At 50.8% G+C, this 15,915-nt stretch overlaps 1 protein-coding gene across 1 annotated transcript in view; it reads right to left on the bottom strand.

Moving 5' to 3' along the window:
* The window catches only part of LOC105550367 (xaa-Pro dipeptidase-like), a 128,948-nt gene that overhangs the window by 102,777 nt on the left and 10,256 nt on the right, over positions 1-15,915 (bottom strand). The window contains exons 4-5 of the mRNA XM_011995274.1: positions 11,599-11,646; positions 8,309-8,370 (exon numbers count right to left, since the gene is read on the bottom strand). Coding sequence (XP_011850664.1) covers positions 8,309-8,370; positions 11,599-11,646 — 110 coding nt within the window. The remainder of the gene's footprint in view (positions 1-8,308; positions 8,371-11,598; positions 11,647-15,915) is intronic.

The following is a 15,915-nucleotide window of genomic DNA, read 5'->3' as shown; positions in this document are numbered from 1 at the left end:
AAAAAAAAACTTCTCATAAAGAAAAGCCCAGGACCAAATGTCTTCTATGAAATGAATAGCAATTCTATCAAATGTTTAAAGAATTAACACCAATTTTCATAAACTCTTACCAGAAAAGGGCCAGGAGCTGTGGCTCATGCCTGTAATCCCAGCACTCTGGGAGGCAGAGGTGGGAGGATGGCTTGAGGTCAGGAGTTCAAGACCAGCCTGGCCGACACAGCAAAACACCATCTCTACTAAAAATTTAAAAAATTAGCCAAGCATAGTGCTGTGCGCCTGTAATCCCAGCTACTTGGGAGGCTGAGGCAGGAGAATCACATGGACCCAGGAGGCGGAGGTACAGTGAGCTGAGATCACACCACTGCACTCCAGCCTGGGAGACAGAGCGAGATTCCGTCTCAAAACAAACAATCAAACAAATAAAAAACAACAAGAACAACAACAACAGAAGAAGAGGCAATACTTTTCAACCATTCTACAAGGTCAGTATTACCTTGATGCTAAGTTAGACAAAGACACCTTAAGAAAATAAAACTACACACCCAAATTCCTTGTGAAGAGAGACACAAAAATTTTTCAACAAAACACTAGCAAACAGAATCCAGCAACATATAAAAAGGATATATATACATCATGACCGAGTGGGATTTTTTCCCAGGAATGCAAGATTCCTTCAACATACAAAAATAAATCAATGTAACACATCAATCATATTAATAGAACACATAACAAAACCATATGCTTGTATAAATAGATGGAGAAAAACAATCTGATAAAATCCAACACCTTTTCATAATAAACACTCGATGAACTAGGGAGGGAAGGGAACTTCTTCAACTTGATAAAAAGCATCTACAAAAAATCCCCTCAACTAATATCGTAACATACCAAATGGTAAAAGACTAAAAGCTTTCCCCTAAGATGAGGAGCAAGGCAAGCATGTCTGCTGTCTCCAAGTCTATTCAACCCCGTACTGCAGGTTCTAGCCAAGGCAAATAGGCAAGAAAAGACATGAAAGGCACCCAGATGACCCTGCAATTCCACTTGTAGGTATATACCCAAGGGAACTGAAAGCATATGTTCACACAAGAAGTTTGACATCTATGCTCATAGCAGCATTACTCAGAACAGCCAAAAGTTGGAAGCAACCCAGATGTCCACCATCTGATGAATGGACAAACGAAATGTGGTAAGTATCCATAGAAAAAATATTTTCAGCCATAAAATAACGTAGTAGTGACAGAATAAGCAAGTAGGGAAATCAGGGAAGATATAGAAGATATAAACAATAAATTAACCAACTTGATGTAATTGACATATACAGGACACTATGGCCCATAGCTGCAGAATACATACTTTTTTTAAGTGTATGTGAAACATTCATCATAATGGTCACATGCTGGAAGTTTCAACATATTTTAAAGGGCTGAGATGCAGAGAACGTTCATTAATCACAGAATTAAATGAGAAATCAAAAAATACCCATGGTTCAAAGATAAAAATGCAATGAAATTAGAAAATAACAATATGAAATATCATAACCTGTGAGAAATTCAGCTAAAGCAGTGCTCACAGGAAAACTCATAGCTCTAAATATACACAGCAGAAAAGAACACTGAAAATCAGTGATCTGAACTTCCATCCTAAGAATGCCCCTTGTAAAGCAATGAAATAAAAAGGAAACATATAAGAAAAATCTACAAAGCCAAAAGCTGTTCTTCGATAAGATGAACACCATTGAAAAGGTGACCCCAGGAGACAAAAGGATCAGGTCAGGGCACATCTCTGACACAAGAGAACCATGTGTGACCCAGAGCTCAAGCTGGAGAACAAGGTAGCCTAGCACAAGCTATAGGCCTCAGCAGAGAAGCCTCGGCAAGACTTCAACTCTCTGGATTCCAAGACCTGCTCCTTAGTCAGGTGTGGTGGCTCACACCTGTAATCCCAACAGTTTGGGAGGCCAACGCAGAAAGATCACTTGAGCCCAGGAGTTGAAGACCAGCCTGGGCAACACAGCGAGACTTTGTCTCTACAAAAAATTTAAAAATTATCTGGGTGTGTTGGCCCACACCCGTAGTCCCAGCTATTCAGGAGGCTGAGGCGGGATGATTGCTTGAGCCCAGGAGGTTGAGGCTATAGTAATTCATGATTGCACCACTGTACTCCAGCTGCCTGGGCAAGAGTGACACCCTGTCTCTTTAAAGAAAGAAAAAACGACCTGCCCCATCTTAGGGAAGGATAGCACACACAAGCACATGCAGGGTCGTGACCTCCTGTCCTCCTGCAAGCCAGGCACCCTCCAAGGCTCCGCTAATGGTGTTGAAAACATTGATGTAATGCCATGGTTGTGAGGCCAGCAGCCCTTCTCCTAGCTGAGCCAACTGAACAAGGGCAGGGACAGGGGAGAGAAGAGAGAAGGGGGTAACAGCAGACTGAGAGGATTCCAGATCTCTGAAGCTTTCAGGATCCTTAACTACATAAACAGGACTATATGATTCAAAGTCAACCTAAATGTTGTGGAATCAAAGCCTTACTTATGAAATATCAAAGAGACTACGGGCAGCCAGTGTGCTTCAGAGTGAAGAACAGGGCAGCAGGTGACATAAATCAAGACTACAAAATAGCCTCTGGCTCCCATTGCACCAAATGCCACTTTGACCTCAGGAAAAGCAGTGGCCAATATACTCAATAGACAAACACACCACCACCGCTTCATTTTACTCAACGTACGTATGCATATACACGCGCACATGTACACAAGCAGCAAAGTGACCCAGCACAGAGTGATTCAGCACGCAGACACAGATGCACACACACAGACACACAGAGAGAGGCATACACTTGGAAAAGAGGCACACATGGACACACACAGCCATGTGCACAACAGGGTAATGCTCAGACACACATAGATAGACCCCACTGTATATGCACAGACACACACAGACGTAGGCAGGCATGAACAAGAACACATACACACAAACACACACTAAGGCACAAGCTTAGGGGAATGCAGACACACAGATATACACACACATACTCAGACAAATACATACAAAAAGATCTACACCCTGATATACACACATACAGGTACACACAGACACAGATCAATATATATACACAGATACACAGACACGAAAATATACTCAGAGAAACACAATCAGACACACATGGAAGAATCCAAAAGACAAAGTTAACAGGTTGAACCCTGGGTTCATATAGTTCTCGTTTTTGCCTCCATGCTGGTTAGCATTATCTACAATGAGCATGTATTAATCGTGTAAAAGTATCAATGAAATCCCATTGGGCCTGTGAGGGTAGGAGTGCCCTGGAAGCATAGTGTAATTTCTTGATGAGCTCTAAATGTGGGCTGGGAGGTGAAAGGGCCAAAGCCCCTGTCTTTCTCCCTGGAGTATCTCACCCAAAGATGAGGCAGCCCCTCCACTCTGCTCCCTGCCAAAGGGCTGGGTCAGATTCTTACCTCTTGAGGGTCCCTCCCCTCACCGAGAACTCCATGGGTCACAATTAGAAAGCCAATCCTGGCCGGGCACGGTGGCTCATGCCTGTAATCCCAGCATTTTGGGAAGCCGAAGCAGGTGGATCGCCTGAGGTCAGGAGTTCGAGACCAGCCTGGCCAACATGGTGAAACCCCGCCTCTACTAAAAAATACAAAAATTAGCCACGTGTGGTGGCACATGCCTGTAATCCCAGCTACTCGGGAGGCTGAGGCAGGAGAATTGTTGGAACCTGGGAAGTGAAGGTTGCAATGAGCCAATATCGTGCCACTGCACTCCAGCCTGGGCAACAGAGCAAGACTCTGTCTCAAAAAAAAAAAAAAAAAAAAAGGAAGCCAATCCTAAATATTAACTTGATATCCAAGTTAACAGTAACCAGAAAACCATGGTCCTCAAACCACAGATTGGTATTTTGCTGTAATCGTCAAGTTTTAATAACGTACCTCTACTTTCTGGGTTTTAAAATTCACATCTTTGAATATTAATATTTCTGCATTAACAACTCCCAAATTCAGAATTTCATCTTTAACTGCTTGCTTAGACAGAATCAATCCATTACCAATTGTCTTCAAATGTGCAAGGTGATCTAAGTAAATGCCAAAAGGTAAGAAATACACTTAGCCTGTATAAGTGTATTTCTTACACTGATATAAAAAATGTAAAATACCAACCATATTTCTTTCTCAGCCAATGGCAAGAAACGGAGCCCTGTTACTCACTGCCCACGCCCAGGGTACAGCTTCTGTCTGTCTGGGAGGCGACTGCCTTGTGCCAAAAAGGCACCCCCGCTAAGGCATGGAAACCTGATGGACAGGCAGCCCTCAGCTCAGGCCACTCGGCCCCTGCCAACAATCCCCCAACGGACCATCTCTCGTTCATGGTCAGTCTCCCGCTCTCAGGAAAACCTGGCCTAAAGTCTACCTCCTTAGATGCTCTCAGCAATCTACCATGTCTGACTTTGCTCCCAGCCTTCAGGAGCCAAGTGTTCCAGGGACCCGTGGTGCTTGCCATCCACAGGAAGAAGTCTCAAGTCTCTTGCTGTAGGGTTCCCCTCCCCACCTCAGCCCCCCACCCCAGCCGCCAAACCAACCCCCCATCATGCCCCTGCCAGGACCTGGCAATGAGCACCTGACCCCATGCCCACACCCACCCCTCCTGCCAGAGGCTGCAGCAAGGCCTGCTCTTCCCAAATCTTCCTCGAGACTGCTCCAATCAAGCCACACACGGAGCTGCGGCCTGGGCCAGACCACAAACTCAAAAGGCCCTACAGACCATCCCGGCCTACGCCCTTCACGCTACTGTCATCACGCCGAGCCACACCACTGGGTGAGCCCAGGGCCTCAGGCCATAGGGGGCTCCCCCGGTCTCTCTGGCAGTACGCATTGCTCACCACCCTCAGCCCACCTCTGCCCTGTTCCCTCTGTTCCTTATCCTCTGCTGTCCCCACACCTCGAGACCCCGCACACTCCTACTGCAGGCAGCAGGCGACCTGGCCCTGATCTGGGGAGGCAGAGGGAGGTTTGAGACCAAGGCTGAGCTCAAGTGGGGCAGACCCCAGGCCAGACACCCCAAGTAGCCACACCTGGAGGGCCAACCATCCAGCTGGACCAGGGCCCTGAGGGTCTAGGCTGGGAAGACAGTGGGGGCCACTGTCTACCACAAGCTCCTCTTCCCTGCAGGCCAAGGGATGAGGGGAGCTGGGGAGGGGTGTGCCCCTCAGGTCAAACCAAGAGGCCAAACCTGAACTTCTGTTAGAGCAGGAGGTCAATCGAAGCCCAAGGTGCAAAGTGTTGCAGAGACATTTCAAAGGGTCAGAAAGGACAATTCCAGGAACAAGGAGCTTCATTAGAGCAGTGAGAGGCAACTGGGGCGGAAGCAGCTGCGTATTGGAGAGGAGGACGACAGCAAGATTCATCTTGCTTGGGAAACAGGCTATTAATATCCCAGCTAGCAGCTGGAGGTGCACCCGGCAGGCAGGGGAACGTGGTTACTGAGCAGCGGCGGCTCTTGGGGACACAGTCTCTGCCCAGCCCGGCACAGAAGTGCTGGCGGCCTGGGTGAGTGGAAGGCAGGGGGATAAGCTGCACCTGGACCCCAGGAATGCAGACAAGACTGTCCATAGGGAAGCAGCTGGGGGCAGCTGGAGGCAGAGGCTGGAGCCCCATGTCAGGGTCCACGGCAAGCAGGGTAGGGGGCACCAGCCAGAGGCTCCTGCCTCAGTGAAGCAGCACTGGTGACAGTGAGGTGGAAGGCCCCGAGGGGAGAGACATGAGTGGATGGCCCCCTGCAGGGAACAAGGAGGGGAAGGAGTAGAACAAGCAGGCCAAAGATGGCCACAAGGGTTCTCACCCGCAGCGCATTGCATCAGCCAAGTCAGAGACTCGGCCAACAGCCTGACGCATGGGTGCGGAAACTGATGCACCAGCACCCAGTGTGGGGGGGCGGGGGGCAGTGTCTCAGCCCAGCCCCCAGCTGAGGGGCTGGGTGAGCACCCCCCAGTCTGCCCCAGTCTGGCCTGGATCAGAGGTTGGAGAGATACCAGCCTGGTGCCCGGGGAGATGATGCAAAAGTAAGGCAGTCCCTGGCTCTCCAGAAAGTGTCCCAGTGGTGACAGGGTGGGGTGGGGAGTTTGCAGAGCACAGCCTCCTCTGGGCTTTTGGCAGGGGCCACAGGGACTGGGGGGCAACAGGGGACAAAGGCTGGGATGAGAGGTCACACCTAGGAATCCTCCTGGGGGGTAGAATGAAGCCTTGGCTTCCTGACACTCACTGACAGTGATGAGGGTTCCCCGGGGCCCCACCAGCCTCCCTCAGGGAACCTCAAGGAGCAGCTGGCAGAGCTCTGCTTCAGGGGTCACATCTGGAGCTCCTGGCTGGGACCACGCCCACCACACAGCTGTCAGATGTGAGCTCCTGGGGGGCTCCGCATTCTCTCCAGAGGAGGAGCAAGCAACGCTCTCACCGCTGAGATGGCCCATGATTCATTGACATCAGGGAAAACTGGGAATCGGTGATCCTGGAGCCCACCTGGCTCACCATGCAGATGGGGAGACTGAGGCACAGAGGAGCAATGGGATTTGCTGGGGTTTGCTTGTGGGCAACTGCCACTGAGCACCAGCTCTGAGCCAGGTTCCAGGTGAGCATGATCTCCTCCAGTGCCCACCACAAGCCCAGGCAGCAGCAGGTTACATGTGGAGGAGCTGAGGGTCCCCTTGCTGCAGAGACCCAAGCAGAGGACCTAGAGAGGTTCATGGCATGGTCGAGGAAAGGTGTGCAGGACACTGGAGACCCAGCACCAGGTAGTGCTGGGGGGATTCAGGGAGCCCTGGGCCTGGGAAAGGCAGCAGCTGGCAGTGCCTGTACCCCCTCTGAGGGCCTGGGAGGCCTGGGGAGAGAGAGCAGCTCCACCTCCATGGCCAGCATTTCAACAAGCTGGGCTAATTGCTGCCAGGTATGGGAGGCGGGGCCGCGTTGGGGAAACTCCCAGGAGGACACGGAGATCTGCGCAGTGAAAAAGCAAACCTACTACCCACCCCCCGCCCACCCCATCGCTCTTAGCATAGGGGGAGGGGGGAGATGATACATATTTATGAGCTCATAAGCCCTCCTAATCACCCCTACATCACACACACAGATTCCAGCAGCTTGGGCTCATACACAATTGTAAGGCGGTTCCTCCATCACTGCCTTGGTCCACCAGAGAACAACAGAGGACACGGGGGCTGCAGAGGATGAATGGCAGGAGAAGGGCTGGGGATCCAGGTGTCAGAGGTGGGGCTGGAAGCTGCCCACTGTCCATGCTCAGCAGTCTCGAGCGCAGGGGCCTTGTCTGCTATAGCATCAGCCGACAATGCAGGCCACAGGCCCCCAGCGCCAGTCACCAGCCAGTCCAGGGAACCACGCAAAGCCATCGTGGAGGGCTCTCCTACCCTCTCCAGGCTCTCCCAGGGGCCGTGGGTGAGGGGTGACAAGCAAGGGAGGGGCTTCTTTCCCTGTGCCCAAGGTCTGTCCTCCTGCCTGGAGAGAAAAGGGGAACCGCTTCCCAAGCAGAGTTTGGAGGCTTAGCCTGGTGCTTGGTTAGTTAAGAGAAGAGGTTAAGGGGATCCTACCTGGGATTAGGGCAGCAAGGGACATGGGGGAGCTGCTGAGAGCCGGGTTGGAAGGGGTTAATGGCTGGGACTAAGAGAGGTGCCTTGGGCCAGGCGCAGTGTCTCACATCTATAATCCCAGCACTCTGGGAAGCCGAGGTGGGTGGATGACCTGAGGTCACGAGTTCGAGACTAGCCTAGCCGACATGACAAAACCCCATCTCTACTACAAATACAAAAATTAGCGGATGCCTGTAATCCCAGCTACTCAGGAGGCTGAGGCAGGAGAATCGCTTCAACTCGAGAGGTGGAGGTTGCCACGAGCTAAGATCAGGCCACTGCATTCCAGCCTGGGTGACAGAGCAAAAAAAAGGGCAGGGTGGGGCAGCTTGATGCACAGACCACAGGGGCTCACAGCAGATCGCTAGAGGGAAAACAGCACCACCTGTGCCTGCCCCTGCCCCTGCCCAGTGGCAGGGCTGCCTGAGCACTTTCCTTACGGAGCAAACAGAGATGGGGCACCTTTCCTTCAAGAAAAATCAAGGTGATTTTTGGCAAATTATGCTTCTAAACATTTCCTCAAAATGCCCAAACGCCTTAAAGAGAAGTTTACATAGTTCATGTCTTATTTGTAGACCGGGAAAGACGTGCTGGTGAAGGTGGGAGTGGGGGAGGGTGGGGAAAGAGTCCCTGGGGGCCCAGGACTTACTTGCTGATGCCGTCAAAGGAGGCCTCCCTGCAGACGCTGCCGCTGTCCGTGTTGACGCCACGCTGCGGAGAGAGAACACAGACATGTCACACGGTGCTGCACGGTACCCCCACAGCCTGCACCCCTAAGACCTCCAGCCAGGCTCAGGACAGGTATGAACAGGATCCCCCGCACCCCAACCAGCCCATCCCCTCCTGCCTTCCCCTGACACATGAGCCACCCTGCCCCAACACAAGGGCAGCCCTCCTTTGCTACCACTTGCCAAGTGGAGGAAGTGGGGGCCCCCCAAACTCTGCAGCGTTCCAGCTGCACAGCAAGGCCTTCTCCATGGAGGTGAGAGCACCCTGTTGAAACCAGCCAGGCTGCCCAGGCACAGGCAAGGATTCAGGGCCACTCCCACTACAAATCTGCTCTCCTCAGCCTGGTCCATCTTCCCTTTCCTGCACACACTCCGCACTAACTGTACAATATCCAAGAGTCCTGTCGAATCCAGCCCTTCTGGGGAGGCGTGCAGGACCCGACTCTGGCAGGACTGCTAAGAAGCAGGTGACATTCCTCTCTTAACGCCAAGGATGGAGTCGGACAGGAGTGGAGACAAAACAAGGGATTTGGGGAAAAATGGGCCCTCTCCAGAGAGGCAAGTCATTTTATTTATTTATTTATTTATTTATTTATTTATTTATTTGTTTGTTTGTTTATTTATTTATTTGAGACAGTGTCTTGCTCTGTCGCCCAGGCTGGAGTGTGGTGGCACCATCTCAGCTCACCTCAGCCTCCACCTCCCAACTTCAAGTGATTCTCCTGCCTCAGCCTCTCGAGTAGCTGGGATTACAGGTGCGCACCACCATGCCCAGCTAATTTTTATATTTTTAGTAGAGACAGGGTTCTGCCATGTTGGCCAGGCTGGTCTCGAACTCTTGACCTCAAGTAATCCGCCCACCTCGGCCTCCCAAAGTGCTGGGATTACAGGCATGAGCCACTACGCCTGGCCTGGGCGAGGCATTTTAAATCACCATTTCTTTACCCAGAACTTCAGCTTGATGTCTAACCGTACATCTAAATTAAACACATTGGATCACCTATGACAGTAATCATCTCACATAAGCTTCAACAGTAGCCATTGTGATACTAGCCATCTCACATAAGCTTCAACAGTAGCCATCAACAGTAAAGCAAAAAAAGGGCGCCAAGTGCAAACGGAAATAACCCAAAAAAACTATTTCGGTAAAAATCAATTAAGAAAAGAGAAAGGCTGGGCACAGTGGCTCATGCCTGTAATCCCAGCACTTTGGGGAGCTGAGGTGGGCAGATCACCTGAGTTTGGGAGTGTGAGACCAGCCTGATCAACATGGTGAAACCCTGTCTCTAAAAACACGAAATTAGCTGGGTGTGGTGGCGCATGTCTGTAATCCCAGCTACTTGGGAGGCTGAGGCAGGAGAATTGCTTGAACCCGGGAGACGGAGGTTGCGGTGAGCCGAGATCACTCCACTGCACTCTATCTAGCCTGGGCAACAAGAGCAAAACTCCATGTCTGACATGCTTGTTCTTCAGTGCCATAGAGAAATAGCACTTGAACATAAACTTTATTTAGTAAGGCCACTTTCACTTCCTGCAGAAAGGGTGCACTTGCCAGCAGTTTTGCTACGAGAGTACACCGAACAAAGGAGACAGGGTCATTTACAACCTGACATGTCCACCCTACTGCTGTGTCCAGTTTCCACTGGCTGTAACGGGACCTTACATTCTGTATTTGTCCTGACTGGCTAGCAACTTAGAACTTTTTAAAAGAGGCAAAGGTAGAGGGGAAGAAAGGAAGGAGGAAGGAACTTGTGGGATGCTGACAAAGGTAAAAACACTTTTAAATAAGGCAGAGGAACAGGCCATGACTTAATGCTTGCTTGGACCAGTATAAGCATGCCAGGGGGAATATTTAGGCTAAATTGTGGGAGCTAAGAACATAAAGTATATTGATTTATTATGGCTAGCAGATATTTAAGAATGTCAGCACGGGTCTTTGAATAAATTTTGCTTTTTATATTCCATCTCAAAAAAAAAAAAAAAAAAAGACAAGAGGGAAGGGTCACTTTGGGAGGAAGGCGGCTTGTGGACATGCCTCTTATATGAAACTCCCAAGCTCAACGAAGTGTAAGAAAGTACACTTCTCTGAGAAATTTCACAGAATTCTCTGGGGGCACGCCACAGCCCAAGTGCCCCCAAAACCCTGCCAGCGTACCCAGAGCCCACCTTGCACTCCCCACCCCAGCCCAGGCCCTCGGTCAGTCACTGCGCCCCACACCCCTGCTACCTTGAGGGCAGATGCCAGGGGGTGTGGTTTTCAGATTCTATTAACAGGGGAGACAGAGGATGAGAGTAAACTTTCCTTTTTCCTTTTCAAATTTTTTATTTTTAATTTTCGTGGGTAGGTATTAGGTGTATACATTTATGGGGTACATGAGATATTCTGATACAGGTACGCAATGTGGAATAATCACATCAGGATACATGGGGTATCCATCTCCTCAAGCATTTATCCTTTCTATTACAATCCAATTATACTCTTCTGGTTATTTTTAAATATACAATAAATTATTGTTGACTGTAGTCACCCTGTTGTGCTATCAAATACTAGATCTGATTTGTTCTACTTAGCTATATTTTGGTACCCATTAAACTTTCTACACCCACAAATTCCATGAGTTCAGCCTGACACAACTACATCTTCTAGCCGGGCTTAACCCTAGGAGTGGGTGTGGTGTCTCGTCCACATCCTCATGACAGGACACAGCAGGTCCCGGGGAGACTCAAGGATGGGGTCCCATAAACAGTTGGCTATTCAGACTGAGCAGGTGTTGCTACTTATCACCGATAACCATTCCTCTTGGTTTCTTTTTTTCTTTTTTGAGACAGAGTCCTGTCTGTGGCCCAGACTGGAGTGCAGTTGGCGCGATCATACCTCACTGCAGCCTCAAACTCCTGGGCTCAAGCATATCTCCCGCCTCAGTCTCCCAAGTAGCTGCAACCACAAGCACATGCCACCAGGCCTGGCTAACTTTTTAATTTGTTGTAGAGTCAGGGTCTTGCCATGTTGCCCAGGCTGACCTGGAACTCCTGGCCTCAAGCGATCCTCCCACCTTGGCCTCTCAAGGCATAACAGGCATGAGCCCCCGCACCTGACCCCTCTCAGTTTCTTAATCCTCCCCTATGGTCCCAACCTCTGCAGGGGAGGTGGCCCCCTAAAAACCCTCCCCAGAGCCAAGCACTGCCCCACCCCTGGACACCAGCCACTTACCAAAGTGAGGAGGACAGAGGGCTTCTGTGACGTCAGGACACTGGCAATCTAGAAGGTCAGAAAGAAAAACCCACTTTAGAGGCACCACTAAGCCTAATCAAGATGACATGCCACCATTCCTTCACAATGACAGTACACATGTATCAAGCAGATTCTTAGAACAGGCGATGCGGGTGCTGCCCTCACCCTGCAGGTGAAGAAACCCAGCTTTCCCTGGCTGACGGACTTCTGAAAGCCACACAGCCATAGAGGGGCAGAGAGGATAAACCTACACCTGGCTCACTTCCCACCGCACTGCCCTGCTTCCAGGCACCACACAGGTCCCTGGCTCCAAGCAGCCAGCGCCTCCCACCCTCCAAGGCCAGCCCCTCTGCCCATCTGCAAAGTTCCTGCTCAAAGACCCGTCCCCCGGGAACCCTTTAGGCTCCAGCCCTACCAGCCTCTGGTTCCTAGGGCAGGGGCCTCCCTCCCTGCTTCCCATTCAACCCCTAGACCCAGGGGAGTTGGCCTTCCCCAATCCCATCCTCTGGCCCCCACCCCACAGCCCACTCTCTGTCCCTCCACCATGACCCACTTGGACCTCCTGCCACTGCAGGCCAGTTACTTCCCAGCCAAGCCCTTGAACCTGCCTGCCGGGTCAGCTCATCTCTCCACGCCTCTGCTCCAGCTCTTACCTCTCCCTGAATGCCTTCTCCCCATCTTACTGCCTCATCGATTTGCACTCAGGATGGAAGCCCCAGCCCCCTGGGCAGGTTCGTTCACTCCCCCCTCCACTGCCCCACTGACAGTCACCACTCCCCTCAGCAAAGCGCCACGTGCCAACCAGCCTGCCAGGAGCAATTTCTTCCTCTCCCAGCCCGTCCTCCTCAGTCTGCCCTGTATCTTGGCTAGTGCAGACCCTCTTGTTTCTGAGCACCCCCAGGGCAGAGAAAAGTCTCATCTCCACAGCCCTCGCCTCTCTCCACACCCCGATCCTAACTCTTTACACCCGCAACTCAGTGGGAGAGTGAGGAGAACGTGCTGTTGTTTTAACAGCTTGATTGAGTGATCACTGACGTACTCTACGCTGCCTGTATTTAACACAGACATTTTGATAAGTTTTGACATATGTATACATATACCTTTTTTAATACTGAGATGCTTCCCAAGAAAACCTGGAACGTACTGAAAACTATAAAAAGATAAAATGCACGTACAATCCTATCTCCAGAGACGATTTAGCTTTGCACATAAAAACAAGAGATTTGTAATGACATTTGGATCATATGAAATTACATGCTTCACTTATTTCCTGTCATTATATATTCTTCAAACATGCAATTTTTAGCAGTCACTACCGCTGGGGACAGTAAATGTCCAGTAAGTCACTGATGATGGCCTGTGCCAGTCATCTTACACACAGCATCTCATTTAACCACATGGGGAGACAGTGCGGCAAACAAGCAGGTTCTGCAAATGAGAATGGCTTACAGGTTAGAGAACTTGCCTGAGTTAGGTGAAAAAATAATAGCACAGCCCAGATTTGAACCTATGGCTGTAGAATACTCTTTTAGTGGACGCTACTCATTCCTCTACGGGACACTTAAATTACATCTAATACACTTTGGGAGGATGGGACGGGTCAGGAGATCGAGACCATCCTGGCTAACACAATGAAACCCCATCTCTACTAAAAATACAAAAAAATTAGCTGGGCGTGGTGGCGGGTGCCTATAGTCCCAGCTACTCAGGAGGCTGAGGCAGGAGAATGGTGTGAACCCGGGAGGCGGAGCTTGCAGTGAGCCAAGATCACGCCACTGCACTCCAGCCTGGGCAACAGAGCAAGACTCTGTCTCAAAAAAAAAAAAAAAAATTACATCTAATAATCAGCTATTATAAATAATGCTGTGATGAACATCCTTGCATATAAGGATTTCCTTAAAATCAAATGCCAGTCGGCCACAGTGGATCATGCATGTAATCCCAGCACTTTGGGAGGCCGAGGCGGGTGGATCACGAGGTCAGGAGTTCAAGATCAGCCTGGCCAATATGGTGAAACCCCATCTCTACCAAAAATACAAAAATTAGCTGGGCATCACGTGCCTGTAGTTGCAGCTACTCAGGAGGCTGAGGCAGAAGAATCGCTTGAATCCAGGAGGCGAGGCTGCAGTGAGCCGAGATCACACCATTGCACTCCAGCCTGCTGGGCAACAGAGTGAGACTCTGTCTCCAAAAAAAAAAAAAAAAATTAAATGCCTTTAAAACTGTTGGGTGAAAAGCCACAGGATTTGTCAAGGTTTGCCATGCTCCCGGCCCAATGATCCTCCAGACATGTATCAACAATCTCCCGGGATCCTCTCTCATGTTACTGAGTGATTGCTTGGAGAACGGCTGTGTCCTTTGGCCTCAGTGTTGCAAAAAAACAGAAGGCTCAGCCGGGTGTGGTGGCTTATGCCTGTAATCCTAGCACTTTGGGAAGGCTGAGGCAGGTGGATCACCTGAGGTCAGGAGTTCGAGACCAGCCTGGCCTACATGTTGAAACCCTGTCTCTATTAAAAATACAAAAAAATTAGCCAGGCTTGGTGATTGTAATCCCAACTAGTCAGGAGGCTGAGGCAGGAGAATCGCTTGAACCCGGGAGGCAGAGGTTTCAGTGAGTCATGATAGCGCCACTGCACCCCAGCCTGGGGGGCAAGAACAAAACTCAGCATCAAAAAAAAAAAAAAAAAAAACCAAAAGGCTCAGCTGTGTCCCTCCACACCCTCAGCTCCTCCAAAGGAAGGGGAGGCTTATTAAATGGAACAGGACTGCATGTGCTGGCCCTGGGTGTGTTGTTACGTTGATGTGAAGGGTCTGCATTCATTGGCACAGAAGGAGTCTGTCAATTACAGCAGCAGAAGCAGAGAGCCAGGAGGCACTTGGGGATTGTATCTGCTATTGTCTTGGGAGGGAGGAGCACGATAACAAATGTGTGGGCTGATGGTTTTTCTCGGGGCGACGACTCTCTGGACGTGCTGGTTAGGAATAATGGAGGAGGGGAGGGCAGCCGTCTCCTTGCAGCACCGTGCTCAGACAATCCAGGCCTGACTCTGAGAGCAGGCTGTGCATCTCCTAGTCCTGGCAGGGCAACATCTTTTATTGATCACAACTGCTTGAGTGGGCCCTGGTTACTTCTGTGGCTGCAAAACCTCTCCCGGCCTGGCAGCTCCACCCGCCCTTCCCCACGGAGACCCATTAGTGCTATGCTCTCATCAGCACACCCTGACTCCGTGCCTCAAATATTAAGGGAACACAATGCGCTGTGTGTTGCTGGCTCCCGATGTATCCCCTCCGATGTATCCCCGGCACACACGACAGCATGGCTCTGTCAACTCAAGGCCTCATTTCCACGGAACGGTGGCCACTGGGGACCTCTCACACCCTGCGCTGTTAAACGGCCCTGTCTTGCTTCATGCCACAGCCAGCATCGATTTCTCGGGCAGCCCCCGGTCTCTCTGGCAGATGGAGCTGGATGGTCACAGGCAGAATTCATCAGAACCCTGTGGGTGTACACCCTCCCCCGGGGACAATCAGAGGCTTCCCACGGACACTTCCTGCGCTTTCCTAACCAGGGCCCAGACCAGGCCCGAGGGCCGCTTTTTGCAGGGTGATGAGCTGGAGAAAAAAGCTGGATATGCCTTTGCCAGCATTGGGAAAGCCTGCAAGGCTCCAGAGAGCTGGCTCTGCCCTGCAAGCACTGAAGCTTTTGAAAATAAACCTTCTTTCACGGCATTCTCCTCCAACAGTACTGCACACTGGTGGCCTGCACTGCCTCTAAAATTTCAAATTGGTTTCTCAAATGTAAACATCAGGAAACATCACCAACAGTCTGGATGTGTGGCTACTCCTTAACAATCAGGTTCCAGGAGCCCTGGGCTGGTGGTCCCACAGCGTGGCGGCCCCTGTTGACCCCATTGCTCCCGATGCCTGTCCCTGTGCTGCCGCGGTTGTCCTCTTACTGTGCTGCCTGCAGCCAACTTGGTGACCCTGGGACCTTCTCACATCTGCCTGGCACCATAAAGGAAAGCTAGTGCATGGAACGCGCGCTCCACCTGCCAGCTCTCAGCCGGTGATCCCGCCAGCCTTTGCACAGGGCCTTCACGGCAGAGCCTCGGGGCCCCACTCAGGGTTCTGCTGAGTGCCTCCTTCCCAGGGGAACTGCCTTCTCAATAAACTCAGGATCCTCTGTGGGGAGGAGGGAACCTCGGAGCCAGCTGTGCCCCATCAGACACCTGCATGTCATACACGCTATCACGTGACCGGCCATGGTTCAGAGGAGACAAGCGTTGGCTGTGATTT

Source organism: Mandrillus leucophaeus, unplaced genomic scaffold (assembly GCF_000951045.1).
Source record: "Mandrillus leucophaeus isolate KB7577 unplaced genomic scaffold, Mleu.le_1.0 Scaffold48, whole genome shotgun sequence".
Taxonomy (NCBI): Eukaryota; Metazoa; Chordata; class Mammalia; order Primates; family Cercopithecidae; genus Mandrillus; species Mandrillus leucophaeus.
Note: the sequence above shows the minus strand (reverse complement) of the source record. Positions and strands in the feature narration are given on the sequence as shown.